The 20,000-nt window shown below is 37.6% G+C and overlaps 1 protein-coding gene across 4 annotated transcripts in view; it reads right to left on the reverse strand.

Annotated features, from left to right (window-relative positions):
- Positions 1 to 20,000, reverse strand: part of LOC135202557 (uncharacterized) — a 536,989-nt gene that overhangs the window by 164,140 nt on the left and 352,849 nt on the right. For 2 of the 4 annotated variants that reach the window (XM_064232037.1, XM_064232035.1), the window contains exon 3: positions 13,973 to 14,002. The exons of the other annotated variants lie outside the window; for them this stretch is intronic. In XM_064232037.1, the coding sequence (XP_064088107.1) occupies positions 13,973 to 14,002 (30 nt within the window). The remainder of the gene's footprint in view (positions 1 to 13,972; positions 14,003 to 20,000) is intronic. 4 annotated transcript variants of the gene reach the window in all.

The raw sequence follows: 20,000 nt of genomic DNA on the forward strand, positions 1-20,000 counted from the left end.
AAGTTGAGAATACCCTTTAAAATACAGCTCACTCTATCTTAGGAATAAAATACCGCCAAGGGGAATTAAAACTGATAAGCGCCTCGCCACTCGGAAGATTCCCTTGATAGCTCACTGGTAACAATATCCAAAGAATAATCTTTGGATCTTCCCTGGTAAGACCGTCACAGTGCGTAATCTCTTCCCAAACGGCCCGCAGTTCGAATACTACTAGTGACGAAGCGCTTATCAATGATAACTCCGCCTAGGGGGTATATTACTCCTGGGGGAGAGTAAATTAGATATTAAACGACATTTTGTAGCTTAATATCTGTGAATAGAAAAAAATTATATATATATGTATTATATATATATATATATATATATATATATATATATATATATATATATATATAGGTGAGTGAAAGTGGGATTTTGAATTGAACAAGTGTTTTCGTAGTTTATTTCTACATTCTCGAGCTCTACCGTGGATTTAAGGATATTCTCAAGCACGTGTTCCTTCGTGCTACATTAGGTGTATGTATATATATATATATATATATATATATATATATATATATATATATATATATATATATATATATATATATATATATATATATATATATACTGCATAATACATATACACATTATAGATTAAACTTTCTTTTACTAAATCGTATGATCACTGCTTCAAAGTCAATTGATTCAGCTTTTATCCCTTTCAGTATTGATTGGGGGCAATGCCTGACAAACGGTCATCGGTCATTGTAGACTTAAGATAATTTTTCATCAACTTAAGCCTACTAAAAGAACTTTCTGCACCTGTACTTGAGACACTAATTGCACCTACAATTCTGTTTAAAATCATCACACATTTGGCGAAAAAAGGCGTCAAGGGTACAAAATCTGTCCCAGTCACGCCCCTTCTTTTCTCGGGTCCACATATAGCCTAATTGAGAAAGGTTGTTAAAACTGCATTATATACTGTATATATTGAACAGAGATTTACTAGGGATAAAGAATTATGCATGTGTTATGAAACAAGAAATATGTCAATAAATTTCATGACAAAGGCTCCCTCATAAGTGCATGAAGTAATTGCAGCCAAATACACTTTTACACAGTACACACATATATATATATATATATATATATATATATCTATATTATATATATATATATATATTGTTTTTAAGGGGCCATTATCACAAGAAATCAAACTATCACCATTAAATACACGGAAAATTCATATTTGAAAAATATGTTAAAAGTCTTGAACTTTGCTTGGTAATGCGAGTCCAAGTCTGTAGGATGTTTGAGATTCCTGTTTTAAGAAATAAATAAGAGAGGTCTCTCCTCCTCAATCCTATTGCTATTTGCCAGCCAATTAAGTAATCTAGGTATTGATATCTCTATATATTGGAAAAATATTTTGTTGTATTTAAATCAATGTCAATTAACTAGTGTGAATTGCATCTCGATGGAACTGAAATGTGTAAACATGTACTCTAATAAAAAAGATATCCACATACAACAGATAGCCTTTTTCAAACATTAAATTAATTACGATGATTTCATTAAGAACGCATTAAAAATTGAATTTAACTGAATATTGGATTTAGGCTTGTGCCAAGAATTGGGACCACAAGGTCATTCAGTGATTTGAAACAAACAAGTTAGATCGTGGACATTAAAGGCCTGATCGGCGGACCTCCCCTCTAACGGGCACACTTGACGGGCAAACCGTCAAATTGCCCAAAGGGTCTTGTAGCAAAATCACCATGGTGGTGCCCGATGGCTTGAGCTTCGAACCTGGCAGATGTACGTTAACCATATACATTTCTTTTGCTGAGCCATTCTTTGCACCATATTCTCTTCTTTTTCTTCTTTTTCATCACACACAAAGCAATTATCATGCTACACAATATATTCTTCTTTACGGTAGGCACCATGTTTATCGTACCGCACTGAACACACTACTGGCATCGTCGGGCACGCCCACCTCTCCATCGCCTCACCCGTGTGGACAACATTCACAGGTAAGCCCGCCAGAATTTGCCCGTCAACCCCGGAGCACGCCGATCAGGCCCGGTCGTGTGGACAGGCCTTAAGATGGTAAAAATGGAACAAGAAAAGAAGTAAAGTTTATATAGGTTGGAATAAGGCCAATAAATAGTCTTAGGTCTAGTTAGGTTAGGCTAGGTTATGTTGAGTTAGGATAGGTTAGTTTAGGTTGCGCTAAGAATAAAAGTTAAAAAGAGGCGACAATTCATTTGTGCAGTCTTGTATTCACATGAATATTAGGGCTAATATGAAAAATTTGTTAAGAAATCTGGACTGTCATCGAATTATCCAGGGAGCTTGGAGTTCTGGAAAAACAATGTGTAACCTACTTGATTAGTCAACATAGACTTGACCTAAGCCTAGTGAACAAAAAAGCTTATTACTATGAGAAGAGACTACCCAAGGTAGTCGTACATAACTTAGACATACAAAAATATTTATACCAGATCACCTGTAGAATTATCACCCCAAGGTCCTTCAGGGTGATGATTCTACAGGTGGGTGTTTCTTGGGTGACAAATTTTCAGGTGGGGTACCTGTAGCTATATGTTAGTGACCAGTTAGCCCATAACGGTTAGGTCATAAAGGTGTGGTTAGGTTAGGCTGGTGCAGCAAGCTTTGAAATACAATGACCAGTGGCCATAGGTTAGTGACCAGTTAGCCCATGAGGATTCAGTTATAAAGGTTTGGTCAGGTTAGACTAGTGCCCTAAGTTTTGAAAATCAATGACCAGTGGCTATAGGCTAGGTTAGTGACCAGTTAGCCCCTGGAGTTTAGGTTAGAAAAGTGTGGTGAAGTTAGACTAGTATCCTGAATTTTGAAAATCCAATGACCAGTAGCCATAGGTTAGTGACTATAATTAAAGTTAGCCTGAGCCTGTGAAGATCTGGTTATAAATGTGTGGTTAGTTTACACAAGGCTAGTGCCCTGAATTTTGAAATCCAGTGACTAGTTGCCATAAATTAGTTAGGTAGGTTTTAACCTGTTTTGGATAACGAAAAGCCTTCCTCGGCGTGTTCCTTGGTTCAAGACACGCTCCTCATCGACTCAGTTTTGATAGGCTAGAATGGTCTAGTAGTAGTTAGGTTAGTTTTTAATTAAAAAAAAAAAGGGGGCGAGAGAGTGGATTTTTGCAGTCTTGTTGCTACTCATCAAGGAAGTATATAACTATTGGTTTTTTCAGCAAATTGCCACATCTTTCGATTCCTTAATTACTGCATGGCCATAAGAAGGTTGCAAGGTCCCGAGTGAGAATCCCTAAAGTAGAATATAAATAATTCAAAAGGATTTTGATATTGCCTAGCGATTTACTGTTATAATGTCGTTAACCCCTAAAAATTTACAAGTTGCCGTAAATAAAATGGTACAATATTAATAATCGTCTGTTTTCTTACAAACCGAATACATTCGAGAGCCGTGCAATGAATCATACAAATTGCATATAAAAGTGTTATACTTCATCGGTTTTCATTATTCATTAAACTAGATTTTTATAAAAGGAGTACTTTTAGGCAACACAACTATTTCATAAATAAACTGATCGATAAATCTCGTAGCATGCATATAAAACTGTCATTCAAGAATAATGAAAATATAAAGTACTAGGGATAATTATCGTACACTCAGTAAAGCTGGCCTCACACTAGGCATTTTTTTCTCGAGCAGCGAGCCGTTGCTGCCAAGAATGAAAAACCGGGAGCTTTTAGCTCGAGATTCTTGCTTCCGAACAGGACGGGAAGCAGCCAGCACGAGCCGCGAGCCACAGCATAGTGTAAACAAACAAGATGGCTGCTGCTGATAGGACGTACTCTCCTGAGCCACTCTTGAACCCACAAACGTTTTTTGTTACTCTTGCATTCACGTAAGTTTCCGAGAAATAAACCACTGCAGCGCATCTTGCAACAGTCCGACAATTTCTGGGCGCCATGATGATATCAGCTGATCAGTTTTGTTTACTTTTTCCTACGGCTCCTCGAAACCACGAGTTCCTAGTGTGACGATACAACACTTTTGCTCGCGAGCATCGGCTGGATGCTGGCCAAAACCACGAGCAAGAAATGACTAGTGTGATACCAGCTTAAGAGTGAATGCTAGGATAATGACGTCATTGCCTCAAGCGAATTCTGAACGCTGATTGGTCCTATTTTCTCCCATAAGACGAGTCTTAACACAGATCATAAATATGCGTCCTGGCAATACTGATCATCTACTTCCGTCTTGCTTTCCCATTACCATAGCCTTCACATTTTTCAAGGGCGGTCTACTACCGCCACCTTTTGCCCCAGGCGTCGTTTCTCTTTCCTGAATGGATGACGAGAACGAGGAATTTGCCTCGTTGCCCTTCCAGGGAAGAGCTCAAAAGAAAATGACATAATGGAACTCCAATAACAATGCGATTGAATAAACAAAGACAAAGAAATTACATTAAAAAAGTCGGATGATGTCACCGCAATATATTTGAATACATTTAGACATTTTTTGGCTAAAAAAAAATCTTAAAACACTATAACAGAGATATCGGAAAAACGCAAACAAAAAACTTTTCCTGTCTGGAAGTTTCGCTATATCTTTCCAGGCAATTCCATAGACTCGCCCACTCCTTGACTAACTACATCGGTTTTCTCACAGTTCTCTGAACTCTGCTCAACTAAAAGTCTTCTATGGAATAACAAGAGAACTGAATGATTGGTCCTTGCTCATAAGTTAAATAGATGCCGTATTAACGGGATTTCCCCCCTTACTTTTTGCGGAAAAAAATGGCAAAATTATGCGTCGAATATGCAATAAAAATGTTGATCAATAAGACTGTGATTCTCTGATCAAAGTAATAATCATTACGTTAGGCAAATATAGATAACAGACAATGTTGACAGAAAAATGAGACAAGAAAATGATAAACATAATGAAAAAGGAGCAAAGTATAAACTCGTTACGAAAATAAGAAATATGAAAGTAATAAATTCAACCGTGAATAATGATCATAAATGTCTTATAAGTGAGATCTCTTCTTTCTGTATGTCCCTTCACCTCCCTTACCTCTTTCCAGTGAATACCATATTGTTTGGAAGCTTGAATTTCAAGTCAGGGCACCTGGGGGCTTTTTCCATATAAATAGGGGTCATTTTCTGAATAATAATAATAATAATAATAATAATAATAATAATAATAATAATAATAATAATAATAATAATAACAATAATAATAATAATAGTGGAACATCAAGTAATTGGCATATCCTTTCCACCTCCAAAATATTCATCACGAACTGTACATGACTATTGAATGAGTATCGTTCCTAATATACACACGCGCTCGCACACGCACACACATACACGCTACACGCTATATATATATATATATATATATAGTATATATATATATATAGTATATATATATATATATTATTTTATATATATATCTATATATATATATATATATATATATATATATATATCCTATATATATATATATATATATATTATATATATATATATATATTTCTGACTCACATCAGGATCAAACCCAGGTCTTTCAACTGTAAGACGAGACCGCTGCCAACTAAGCCACACAAGTCACAAATGAAGCAGGCTAACTGGCCCGGTTGTCAGCGGTCTCGTCTTTCAATTGAAAGACCTGGGTTCGATCCTGATGTGAGTCAGAAATTTATTTCTGCTCCACACGTGATTGTGTATTGATCAAAATATTTATAAGAAGGGTAAAGAATACCAATACAGAGCTAATCGTAAGTAATGATCTTCATGGAGATACTGCTACTATCACTAGGACCATTACTAATGCAGTTACAGTAATATTATCCCCTTCAAATGCAACCAAAAGCAAAGACAATAATAATTATTTGAGAAAAATGAAACAGATTAAACAAAGCGGCAAAAGCAATATATCCCGGAGTACAACGAACTCCATCCACTTTTGAGCTACCAACTGAAAAAAACCGCTCATGGTCTCTAATCAACTCTAACAGGCAAATTGCTACCGGCTGTCACGAGAGAGAGAGAGAGAGAGAGAGAGAGAGAGAGAGAGCTATTACAACATATCTTCTGAGGTGTGACATGTGGTTATTCTGTCAAGAGAAAGAGTGACCCAGAGAGTGAAAGTGAATAGCAGATGCAAGAAAGACTGACTTCGGCAAAGCCTTTACCGATGACATTTTTAGATTCCCAGAATTTTGAAGAAGTAAAATGAAAGAATAAAACATGCAAAAAATGTGCCCAAGTTTCTTTGGCGTAATCGAGTTTTCTGTAATACCCATAATGCTGTATAAACTTTCAGCCACGGTCCATAAAACTCTCAGCCATGGTCCATGAAAATTTCAGCTACGGCCCTGTTGTAGACTGTATTATCGGTACCTGTAGTGGTGCCAGAGGCACGTTTATGGCTAACTTTAACCTTAAATGAACTAAAACCTACTCAGGCTAGAGGGCTGCAATTTCGTTGTATGTTTGATGACTGGAAGGTGGATCAACATACCAAGTGGCCGCCCTCTAGCCTCAGGAATATGACGTGTAGTTCCTCGTTGGACGAGTGGATCTCGCGCTCGGCTACCAATCCGTTGGTCCGAAGTTCGATTCTCGGCTGGGGCAAAGGGGAACCAGAGGAATTTATTTCTGGTGATAGAAATTCATTTCTCGATATAATGTGGTTCAGTTCCCACAATAAGCTGTAGGTCCCGTTGCTAGGTAACCAATTGGTTTCTAGCCACGTAAAATTATCCAATCCTTCGGGCCAGCCCTAGGAGAGGTGTTAGTCAGCTCAGTGGTCTGGTAAAACTAAGATATACTTAACTTTTTTTATTGGACGTGTAATACTTCTTCAAATGTCAAAGCCAAACAGGAAAAGGCTAATTATTTATTTATTTATACACACACACACACACACACACACACACACACACACACACACACACATATATATATATATATATATATATTATATATATATGTATATATATTTATTATAATATTACATATATAATATATATTATATTTATATATATATATATATATATTATATATATATTTATTCAGGAGTTATTTTCTTCAGAGTCCTCATTTGGTAGTTTATGTGGACTCCCTAAAATACTCAAGGACGGAGTCTCCCTAAGACCTATTTTATCATTATGTAATGCCCCGGAAATAGAAGATGGAGAAGTTTGTCGTTCCTGTGTCAGCCTCTGAGTAAGAATAACTTCACCTTAATGAAATCTGCCAAATTTCAGAAAAAGGTTGTGTGCTAAGCTTCAAATCTATTCATAGCGAGCCTTGAGGTAGACTCTCTCATCACCAATGTCCGTATGGAGGACACCATAGAGATTATTTTAAGTAAATTATCTCCCGATTCAGGTTCTCTTTTTATTCTTTTTAACAAGACACTCCTTAGACAAATTTAGACCTGGCCGTGCTGGACACCACCTATGTTGTGCAAACGAGTGGAAGACGTTGCTATGAGGTCACCGTTTGGCCCCACCTTTACTAACATATTTCTGGTCTCCCTGGAGAAGAGCATGATGGATGATTGCCCTTGAAGCTTTCACTCCTTATGATACTGATGCATTTTTAGAATTTGTTAGCAGACAGCCCACCAACTCAAGTTTACCTAGGAACAAGGAGACAGTTATTAATAAACAATCTCTTTTGGACCCCTTTCTTGTTTCGAGGGATAACCACGGCTTTTACACTGGAGTTGTTAGGTATCATGTTTTTACAGGACGTGGTATAAATTTTTACAGCTCTGTTTTTTTTGCTTTTATTTTAACGTCAATATTAATGCTATCTCGACTATATTCCACAGGGCTTTTAACTCATCGTCCAAATGGTTTGTCTTCCACCAAGAATTTCTTATCCTGACGAAATATTATTTTAGACAACTGGTTTCCGTAAAGGTTGTTTTCAAGGGCTCTAAGGAAAATGCTGAAAGAAAAAATAAATAAACCATCAATGATCCTTACTGCACCAAAAATGAAAATGTATGTTACTTTTCCTTTCATACATAATAGCATTTTTAGGGGGAAATGTCTACATATATTTCAAAAGGTTCTCCCTCCTACAGACCTTAAACTTGTTTTAAAAAAACCCACTAACGATGGAGTCAATGTTTCACTTGAAGGAGCGTCTCAGTCCCTCTTGTCTTCGAATGTTGTGTGCAAGTAATTATACTAAGTATAGGGGCCGCGATGTGATCGTGGCACCTCTGTTGGATGCACGAGTAGGCTACTGAGGATTTGCACAGCAGCACATAGAAGACTTAGTTTTTGAACTGGTAGTAGGCTGTCCAACCCTAAACATTCCAACATAAGAAATCAATCGAAAACATATAAAACCTACACAGAATAGAAAAGTTTTAAAGTTGTTGGACGAGTAAACACTGAAACTGACCTAAAAACTTTAAAATACCTTTTAGCAAAAAGGACAGTTCCCACTCGAAATACCCAGCTGCCATCAACACAACTGTTTATAGCCTCATTTGATGTTTTACAGACATGTTAACATTGCTTTTTAAAATGTTAACATATTATGTTGAATCCGTTTCCTTATTTGTCTGCTTCCTACTAACAGGAAGCAGCTACAAGGATTTTTGGGGATGGTTGGATTCTGTCATCGTTTCTGTCTAAATTTCTCAGTTGTAGTAGCTCCCTTGACAGACTTAACTATTCCCAAAGCTAAGTTTGTTTGGACTCCAGAGTGTCAAAAATCCTTTGAGAGGGTAAAAGCCATTTTAACTTCAAGACCAGTGCTTCAAGCTCCAGATTTTAATAAGAAATTTGTGATACGAGTTCATGCCCACTAATAAGAAATTTGTGATACAAGTTCATGCTTTTAATCCTGTGTGTTTCCTGTCTTCCTGTCTTCAAAACTGAAAAAACATAAGAACATTGAAACTGAAAAAGCATAAGAAAATTTACTCCACAATTAAAAAGCAAACTCTAGCCTTAGTCATGACATTGAAAAAGTTTGAAGAGTATGTGAACCGACCTAGGAACGAAGAAGTTTTAGTGTTGTCTGATCACAATCTCCTGCCATTTATACAGCAGATGAAGAATCATAACCAGAGGTTAACAAGGTGGTCTTTGTGCTTGCAACTGTATAATTTAAAAGTTGAGCACACATCTGGTAAGAACAATGTAGTTGCCGATTGTTTATCCCATTTTGAATTGTTGGATTCAACCCTGGGATAACTAATCTTCTGGGGAGGAATCTTATGCTGTGGGTTTCATAATACAATAAATTCCCCTCATAACTTTGTATAGTGTTGTAAAATGAATATTTTTATGTTTAGATCCCCATATTTAAGTTGGCCTGAGGATAATATGTTTAAATAATGTATAATTCAGTGTTGAGAAGAAACATAACGTAACTAACACGCAAAGAGAGAGAGAAAGAGAGAGGGTGGAGTTAGCTATAGAAGGTAGTAGCGTAAACACTGAGAGGAGGTGGTTGTTTTTCCCTGCTTGAAAATGGATGAGCCAGCTAATTTTCTATCGTGCTAAGTGATCCTGTAACGAACACAGTTGGGTGTTCATTCACGTACATGATCACATAAGAATCTCTCGATATTGCATCAGATTATTCTGGAATTTTTCATACACCAATATCATTTTGTTTTACTTTTATAATTGCAGTCTTTGATGTGAAACTGGTCATTATCACTGATAAATTAATTCTTATCTCTTTCAATTTATCAAAAGAGGGCTTGTTGACTCATAGTTGTTAGTTGTGAATTGGAAAATTCCATGACGACGCTGAGATGATGGAACATGTTTTCGTCGCAAATGCATTTGTTTATGGATGGCCCCATACGCCCACATACGCATATAGAACGATTCATTCTACTTTGAGATTTAGCTATGTGCATAAAGGAGGCTTATGTCTCCTCTCTCTCTCTCTCTCTCTCTCTCTTCTTCTCTCTCTCTCTCTTCTATATATATATATATATATATATATATAGTTTGTATATGTATATATATATATATCTATATATTATATATATAGTATATATATAGTTATTATAATATATATATATATAGTTTGTCACTTGATATTACTGGCTCTGTTTAATTTCTTAGTAACGTAATAATAACATAGTGTTACTATTATTTTGGTGTGGCGCCACAAGCGTTGAAGATAGTTACAGGCCTCTCTTTTTGAGTGAAACTGCAGTGGTAAAAGGTATGGTGTTTTACAAATGTTGAGTGCATGAGTGCACCCAGAAGAATTTATGTATTCCATTTTTACACATTGAACATTTTTTTATTTGTGTTTGATTATTTTGAAGTGTTTATGTGTTATATGTTTAATGTTTGTAATGTCATTGCTTTTAATGCTTTTCTATATTATTCAATGTTTTTATACTCTCATATTGTTTAATTAATTTGAATATTTTTTATTATATAATTCTTTTGTTCTATCACTTGTGAATCAGTAGGAATTTACTTATATTTCCTTTCAAATTTTACTTGAATAATTTAATTTTTTGACTATTTAATTTTCTAGATAAAATTGATAATTTTGGTTTGATTTTGTTTAATGATTAATTCAAGAATTAATTAAACCTTTTCTTTTTAAGTAATAGCAAATTTTCCTGAGATTGTGACTTTCACTTATAATTTTTGAATTTAGAAATAAAATTTTTTATTTAAAATTTTTATGAGTGTTTCATTTACGACTGGTATATCTTTTATCTTTATTTAGGTAGAAGTATACAGTGGAAACTGTACTGTCTTCCTTCAACTTTACTTAAGTGAGTTACAACCAGGGAAATACTTAGACTTTCAAAATTGTTGAAGGAGTCATGCCCTTTCATTAAGATTACCTCACACCTGTTTTAATGAACATAGTCCGATTTCTTACATGATTAATAAGTTCTATAAGGGGATCATTGTTACCTATAGAGTATTCAGTCGTTTTTTATTTGTGTTGGAGGTTCAGGCGTCTGGCTGTTGTGAAGTAACTACAGTCGAACCAAAATGTCGTGGCGGATGACGAGAGGTGTCTTCAGAATGCTTCGTATTTGAATCTAAAAGTTTAGGTCTTTATCCCTTGTAGACAAAGGGAAAATCTCATCGTTTTATTAGTAAAGCTGCATTAAGTTCAGTGCCGGATGGTGCGAGACAAGACCCTCCACCCACACTTTCTTACTTTTTTATTCATTTTCCCTTATCATAAATTATCATAAATAGTTTACACACATCTGGAATACTGGCAGCTTCAGGTGCCCAATCGTAAACTCTCGTCACATCGGTCCAGGGCTCATCCCAGTTTCTTCCGCTCTTTCCATTGAGAAGCAGGAAGAAGAACAGGTCTGTAAGTACTTTCTTTACATGGTGAGTCGAGTAAGTGACGATGTACATATACAAAACGCACTTACATATAAACGAAGATGAATGACGAAACGAATTTTATGGCTGTATAATGACGTGTTAAATCCTAATCATACAAGCGGGAATTTTAATCCTTTAAAGAAGTGACCCCAACACCCGATAAAATCTTTCATAAGATCAACTTGGCTTATAGGGAGTTTGGAGGCAGTCTTACTCTGGGATAGGCAGTGCAATTAAAAGATTATAAAAGGTTATCTCTTTTCAAATCTCTACATCTGTATGGTGCAAAGGGTCAATCATACCTTGGCTTTAATAGACTATCGTTTTAGATGTTAAAGTATGGGAAAAGTCTTTTGGAGATTCTAAGATGGGTAGGGCGGGGCCAGGAAAAGAATACAGATCTGCCAGATCTATTTATCATTTTAAATCTCAGCCTCGAAGTTAATCCCTTGTTTATGACTTTACCTGATATCTGTCATTTACTGTACTTCGTTTTTTAAAGAAAGAAAGAGTAATTTTGGTTGTTCTTAATGATTTTCCTTTCTTTGTGTGTTTTTCGGAAATAATAATCATAGATCTTGTAATAATGCCATAATTTCAAGTCATCTGATTATTGTCCATATTCCATTTTAGCACACACGCAAAGGTTACTCCAGGTCGCGTTTAGAAGAAATGAAAACAAAATCCGGAATAAATACGGAGCGAACACTTCATCTGTGAGCTTAATCCGCCTTTACCAAGAGGTTTTAGGTTTAAGTAGGTCGGTTTCTTTACGGGTAAAATGACCAAATGTTCTTAGCTGCGAATGATATAATTCGAGAAAAACCTTCTGTCAACCACCACGACATTTTAGTTTGACTATAGCAACCAAGTACTTGACCAAACAGTGCACCAAGTATAAATGGTGTCCCCGACCCGGCATTAAGTCTCTTGCTCTAACAAGTACAAATGGTAAGTGTAGTAACCATATAATTGGCGCTTCGTCACAATATATATATATATATATATATATATATATATATATATATATATATATATATATATATATATATTACACCTCAAATACTATATAAAGTGCAATGAATACTTAATCATGATAAAAATTAACATACAAAACTGAATAGCAAATAAAACAAAACATACTCCTATACTTAGTGTTCTATACACTCTAAACATAAACATGTAGCGTCAACAGGAATTAATATCTATACCGCAGGTTTATCATTTTCTTTAAAAGTCAACACTTCTCGATCTCATATCGTAAATACACCAAGCATCTCTAAGCTTTAACAGACAGACAGCCAAGTATGAGTCCATACACAAATACCGACTACAAGAGAAGCAAAACTTAACTTCACTCGTGTCTCAGGATGCTTGGCAGTGAGAGAACGCCATCCAACCCCTAACTTACCTTAGGTCACGTCGTGTATACTAGTACTATCAGTGTTATCATAACGTGCACAAGAGAATACTTATGAATACTTAACTGAGTCCACAATATGCAGCTTGAAACATGTTTAATCCTACGTACGTTCTATCATGCAATTGATGTCTCTGGTATATATACCTTACAAGCAATCTGAAGGGGGGGCAGGGGCCAACGCATCCAGCCCTCAAAATTTGGTTGCGTGAGGGGAGGAAATCCTGGGATTAATAATTAAAAATAACTTACAGACCGGATTTTAGCCACATGTATGCATAAGAAGGGGATTTAAACAGGGATTAACGCCGGGAAACAAGACTTAAGGGAGGCTCAAGGCAATGAAGCACAAAAACACTGACAGGGAGTTGGAAGAGGAGTTTACAAATAATCAGAATGACAGCAAATTGGAACCTTGAAATAAAAGAATCATTATGTATCTAATCATAATAATAACCTGGACACTTGAAAGAAAAATGATCTACTTGCAATGAGACAAAGAGGTCAGAGTTAGAATATACAACGCAATATACTTTTCAATGCTGATCGTTGTATCTCGTTGCAAATAAACAATTTTCACTTGCAGTTTCTCCAGTAATAATAATAATAATAATAATAATAATAATAATAATAATAATAATAATAATAATAATAATAATAATAAACAAAGGGAAAATAACAATAAAACAACAGTCAGCCAAGAGAAACCAATAATAAAAAAGCGAAAGGCCGAGAGGGAGGAGCCGAAGAAGCATTGGGTATAACGAACGTCATCTTCAAGACAGTCATTCTCTGGCGGAATCTCTACCTCAAAATAAAATAGAGTAGAATAAATGATAAGCATGACACAACTCAGTTTCTTTCAGAGGGGAAAGGTATGACTAACGCAATCTCACGCAAAAATAACAAAAGAAACAACCTTTTCCATACTTTCAAAACAATTCACTAAAAACGAATTCGACTTCAGCAAATGAATGAACGCAGAATGGCAATTTAAAGAAAACAAAACGAAAAACACATCTAATATGATCCGATCACACTACAATCATGTTCAGTGACATAACAACACAAACACAACAGATCAGGGAGCGAGAGACAAACACAAACAAACCGAAAATAAAATAAAGAGACGACGAAAAGGAGACAACAGAATCAAAGGAGAATGATCAAACCTTCGAGAGTACAGCCACCTCTAAAAAACCCTGAAAGAGAAAAAAGAGAAAAGGAGAAATATAACCAATTGAACTGGCGTCATTAGCAAATTGAGGGGAGGGGAGGGGAAGGGGCGGGATTCGTGTGATGCCTCGGGGACAGGAAGAGGGGAAAGAAAGACATCGTTAGGATTGCTACTCATTTGCCCTCATTTACACTCTCTTGCTGGAAGGGGAAGGGGAAGGGGAAAGGCAAAAATGATAAGAGTGCCAGGAATGAAATTCGTGCGAGAGAGAGAGAGAGAGAGAGAGAGAGAGAGAGAGAGAGAGAGAGAGAGACCTTTCCACGCTGAGAACGCGCTAGGATGGAGTCAGGCGGAGAAGATATTATGATAAACGGAATAGTCAATTGTAAACGAAGGCAAAACGGAGAGAAGGCAAGAAGGCAAGAATGTGTGATGGAAGGAAGATGTGACGAAGGAGAAAAGGTAAGAAAGGGCAGCTGTCAGATGATAATTATCCTCACGAAGATGAAAGGAGAAGAACAAGGGTAAAATGAGGGAATTGATAAGACATGACTGAGCACAAATAAAATAAAATAAAATGAAAGAAAATAAGAAAAGCGAGGGAAGGAAATGGTATGGATGACAAGACAAAAGAGGAGAGATTATTATTGAATAATAGACGGGAGACAAAATATAGTAGCCATAATGATATGAAGGAGAGAAAAGGCAGACTGCAAAGACGTCATAACGAGATATGTGATTCGAGGAGAGGAGAGGACTTGGACATGGGAACGTGGCCGGAGATAGAGGCCTGAGAAAAGTTGTCCTTAATGAAGGAATAATGTACGATGATCACATGGATGAAGTTACAATACGGCCCTGATGAGACAACGAGGGAGAAAGTTAAGTGGAGCGATTTAGAAGAGAAGAAGAAACGGAGGGACAAAAGGGATCAAGAGAAATGCCAGTTAAGCAGTAGACAGATTGGCGAAACACTGATGGGAGAGGAGTAGAGAAAGGTTACAAAGTGAAGGAGACAGGACACAGAAACAAAATTCATTTGAAAAAGATGCAGAATTAGTAGAAAAGAAATCAGAGGGGAGGAAGAAAAGCACGCGAGACGATGGAAGAAATAGGAAAAACGGAGGAACTTGGCAGAATGACTATGATGAGAGAAAGGAAAGAATTTAATAAAGGAAAATGCAATGTAATAAAATAGAAAAATGGGTGGAAAGTAAAAAAAAAAAAAAAAAAAAGTGTCTGAGAAGTAAAAGATAAAAGTGGACGAAAAGACGCAAAGATGAGAGCATGAATGATGCAGGTAACAGCACAGGATGAAAAAGCGCAAAAAGGTGAATGACACAGAGTAGGACATCGACGAAAGAAACAAACGGAACAGAAGGAGCAACATAAGAAACAGAACTAGGTCAGTAGGCCGAAATCCAGAGCGGAAGCTGCGGGGAACAAAGAAGCTATCAAGAAGGAGCACAGAGTAAAGGACGGGGGCGGGGGGGGGGGGGGCGATGAGGAAGGGAGGGAACGTACGAGAGTAGGAGTACAAAGAGGAAAAATAACGGACGCAGAAACCGGAGAGAGAGAAAGGAAGGTAGAGTGTGAGAGTGAGAGCACATCAGGGATTCGGGAAGAATGACAAGTAACAAGTAGAAATCAGGAGCTCAATAACTTTACATAACAGACAGTGAAATGATCTCATGTTAATTTAGAGAATAATATATCAAAAACATTTTAGAAACATAAAAGGGAAGGTCCATATCACCATTACTGTATATCCCAAGCTGCTCGAAAACATACATCAACCTCCTCAGATGACGAGCTCTGCGAGAACATTCAACTAAATCCAATGGATACAAAAATAACGGCTCAATCGATGACATGTTAGGTAACAAGGGGAAAGTCACAATTCTAATCGATAAAAGTGCTCGCAAAGAACAGGAAACGGTATATAATTTCTAAAACTGTTTGATCTTGAGTAAGTACAAAGTAAGGACATATTCTACAGGCACCCAATAGATCACTATACTTTTCATACAATTGGGACAGAGCTGTAGTATCACTTTCATGAATGATTAAGAGGTGGGCACTACAGTGGAAGGAGTGGTAGGAGAGGAGAGAATGAAGCAAAGTAGAAGGAAAGAGAGGCCGAACCACATGATCTGTTTACTGAAAGCTTTCGTCACTAGATATGCAAACAGGAAAACTATAGTTCCCTTGGAATGGAACAGTGTCATTTTCTCCGGCTGGAACAGTGCGCAGGAACAGTGTCATTTTCTCCGGCTGGAACAGTGTGCAGGAACAGTGTCATTTTCTTCGGCTGGAACAGTGCGCAGGAACATTTTCATTTTCTCCGGCTGGAACAGTGCACAGGAACAGTGTCATTTTCTCCGACTGAAAAAGTGCGCAGGAACATTTTCATTTTCTCCGGCTGGAACAGTGTGCAGGAACAGTGCCATTTTCTCCGGCTGGAACAGTGTGCAGGAACAGTGTCATTTTCTCCGACTGGAACAGTGCGCAGCCATTCTAAAATGGGAGAGGCGCAAAAGGGAACCGAACATTTAGGTAATGAGATGTCGGTCGATCAGCTCGAGTAACCTCGTCACGTGGGTTTGAGTGGAGAGAGCCAGTTATCTTCCAGGTAAAAAGGGTCACTCTTTTCCTCTAAAGGAATGTATGTCTTTATTGCTTCGTAGGAAAGAAAAGGCAATTTCTGCCCTAAAAAGGCAAATAAAGTTTCTCAGAATAACGCAAAGACGACAAGAAGCTTTATTTCAGAGGACAATAGAATGTCCTTGCTTAAAAGGACGCAATTCCATCCATCCATCCATCATGGCAGCATGAATTCTTCTTACGTTTAAACTATAAAAAAAACCGGCTCCCTTCCTGCAAAACCCCCATATCGACCTTTGGAAAAAAATGAAAAACTTCTTGCTTCAAGTATCACGAACGGTTGGTTGGTGTTGTTAGGTTCGGGGGTTTTCCCCACCACAAACCTAACCAAAGGTGTGCAATGGATCCAATCACCTGGTGTGGACCTGTGAACACCGCAAACCAACAGAGACGAGGGCAGAAGAGTTCAATCACAAACGCTCCGTTGATCTTAATCAGAGCAGCGCTACGTGACAAGAAGAGCCAGGAGCCACCTCGGGACAAGCGTTGGTGCATATTTATTATGTTCTCGGGAATGCCTTTCGATGGTCCTCCCTTCCTCCTCAAGCCGGGCACAGGACAGATACATTTAGCCTTATAAATATAAATAAAATGAATTTCCCGGCACGAGGAAAGGCCACGAGGTCAACTGGGAAAGATGGGGGTAACCTCGGGGATTTCGTCCCTGGGATTTTTCAGATAGGCGTGAAATATGTTGGATTGTGACGAACTTCAGATGGGGACAGACATCTTTAGTCTCAGTCTCCTTTATGCCTCATAATAATAGTAATAACAATAATAATGATTATGATAGCAATAACGATAAAAAAAACTTTCCCAACTCAACCCTACCCCATAAACACGTAAAGGATAAGGTCCCTCCATTTCCGAATTTAAAATGTACTGAGTAGAAGGCAACAGCCGTCAAAATACAGCTGGAATCTCCTCTCGCTCTTCCGGGAGGACACTGTCGGAACTCCAGCAATACGAAGAATTTTCGCCGATTCTTTCAATCCCCTTCGTTCCGCAGCTTTCCATTCGGGTGTCCTTCCTCGGTCAAGACTTGCAAGATCGAGTAATTCCCTGGGGATTTCGGCGGTGGCTACTCCTGGAAGGAGGTCGACAGTTAATTTAATCCAAGGAAATTCCCTCAGGTGAAACGAGGATCCACGGGACAAGACTGCGAGGACATATTTCCGGAAGGGAGCGGAACGGCAGTCCAGTTCACACCAGCCAACTTTATTTACAAACTGCATACAGCTGTCTTTGACTAGCAAACATTGTTGACAAATTGTTTCTGAACAGTTCATAACCTGTTTGGAAACGAGTTGTTAAGTGGCTTTTTTTTCAGTTTCCCAATAAGGATTGTAAACAATTGAAAAAGAAAATGTGTGAACATGCTGACAGGCATACTGATCATCAGAACTCAACAAATCGTTAAATCGTAGGCACCACGTGTCCAACTGAGGTCACGACACGGCTACCGCTGCTTTGCTCTTGTTGTTAGATTAAGCAAACTATTTGCTAACGAATCCAGGTAAAAATGGCAAGAAAAAAAAAAGTAACGGGAAAAAAAGTTACAGTAAAAAAAAAAGTTAAAGGGGAAAAAAGTCACCATAATCTTTCCTCGATAGTGGCCCACAGGGTTTTAACCATGGCCACTCTCTCGGTGGCCATGTTTTAACCCGGGATGTTGTTTAGGACAAGCTCGTTGGGGATTTCCGTATCAACATAAACAAAAGACTGTGAATACCACAAAAGAGAACGACGCCCCAAAAATATTGTGATTTTTTTTCATGTGACTTGATTACCGTCCACCATATATTAATTTGTCTTTTTTATTACCTGTGATTTTTTCTTCTAGCCAAAGTAGTGACTTTTTTTCCCGTGACTTAATTACCGGCCACCGAGTTGACACGGTTTCTTGCTCTTAGAGCAGCCCGTACAATGACAGTACTCCTTGTTTGCAAGCACACTAGAAACAATACCTTTCTTCAAAAAGATCGAAAGTAGCTTGCAAGCAGTGTTTGCGAACCAAGTTCCCTGGCGTGGACTATAAACGGAGATGTTAAGTGATCGCTTCAAAGAATAACTTTACAGGCTGAATTTTCGTAAAATGATAATAATAATAATAATAATAATAATGACCTATTTGATGGGATGAAAATCTGCCTAGCTTTCTTTACAGAGCTCTGGTATGGTATATACTGACTTCTTATTCAGGATATTTAGGAACAAGCGCTCATTCGTAACTGGAAGTAAATAATAAAAACTGATTGACCTCCTGCCTGACTCGACACAAAGTGTCATTGCTCTGATATATAAGCAAATATTGTATGACCTGTATTATCCTCTTGCAAGACTGCAATGCAAAGAATATAAATACTCTCAATATAAATGAAATACATAAGGTTTTCATTCAGCGATTATAATACTCTCTTTTTGATGAAAGAATTTTACTTTCCCGTCGTACACATATATTACAAATACAGTACAAAACTGGACTGTTCGGGAAAAGTATGTGAAATGACAGTGCGCCTCCAAGTGGAAATGAAACAAAGAAAGTCCTCTATTTTTACATAAGAATCTTTTTACCAATAAGAGAGAGAGAGAGAGAGAGAGAGAGAGGAGAGAGAGAGAGACATTATCCTAATAAGGAGTAATCAGATGCATGCGCTTTCTGCCTTCCTTTGTTTCTCTGACGTCGAGATTTTACGCAAAACAAAAGAAAGGTGCCGTTTACGGGGGAGGAGATTCTCTTCCCCCTCTTCGTTGGGAGAGAAAAAGTAGTAACCGGTGAAACAGCGGAAAAGGAAAAGGAAAAATGGAGAACTAAATTGATTACTTGGTCACACTAGTGAGTGAGTGAACGTGCATGAAAGAGAGAGAGAGAGAGAGAGAGAGAGAGAGAGAGAGAGAGAGAGAGAGAGAGAGAGAGAGAGAGAGAATTAGGTTTTATAGTCATCGCACCTCACTGGCCCATCACTTCCACCAGTTCTCTCTCTCTCTCTCTCTCTCTCTCTCTCTCTCTCTCTCTCTCTCATTTACACGATTCTTTCAGCACTTCTCTATCACCTTCAGCTGTGCTAATTCTCATCACCATATTCCCCAGAGTCATCACAACAGCAAACCATCATCATAGGCTCCCCTCTGAGGGGAGAGAGAGAGAGAGAGAGAGAGAGAGAGAGAGGAGAGAGCCGCTATCCATTGTCGTCGATCAGGCTCATCTGCCTAATTGCTATCAACGTCATCATTGCGTTCATTAAGCATTTAGAGGAGAAGGGATGAGTTGGGGATAATGATGACGGTGGACGAGACTGTTGGTATTATCATAGCTGCAGAAAAAAAAAGAATACGGAAATGGAATCACCTATCTATCT

The sequence above is a fragment of the Macrobrachium nipponense genome, chromosome 30 (genome assembly GCF_015104395.2).
Source record: "Macrobrachium nipponense isolate FS-2020 chromosome 30, ASM1510439v2, whole genome shotgun sequence".
Classification (NCBI taxonomy): Eukaryota; Metazoa; Arthropoda; class Malacostraca; order Decapoda; family Palaemonidae; genus Macrobrachium; species Macrobrachium nipponense.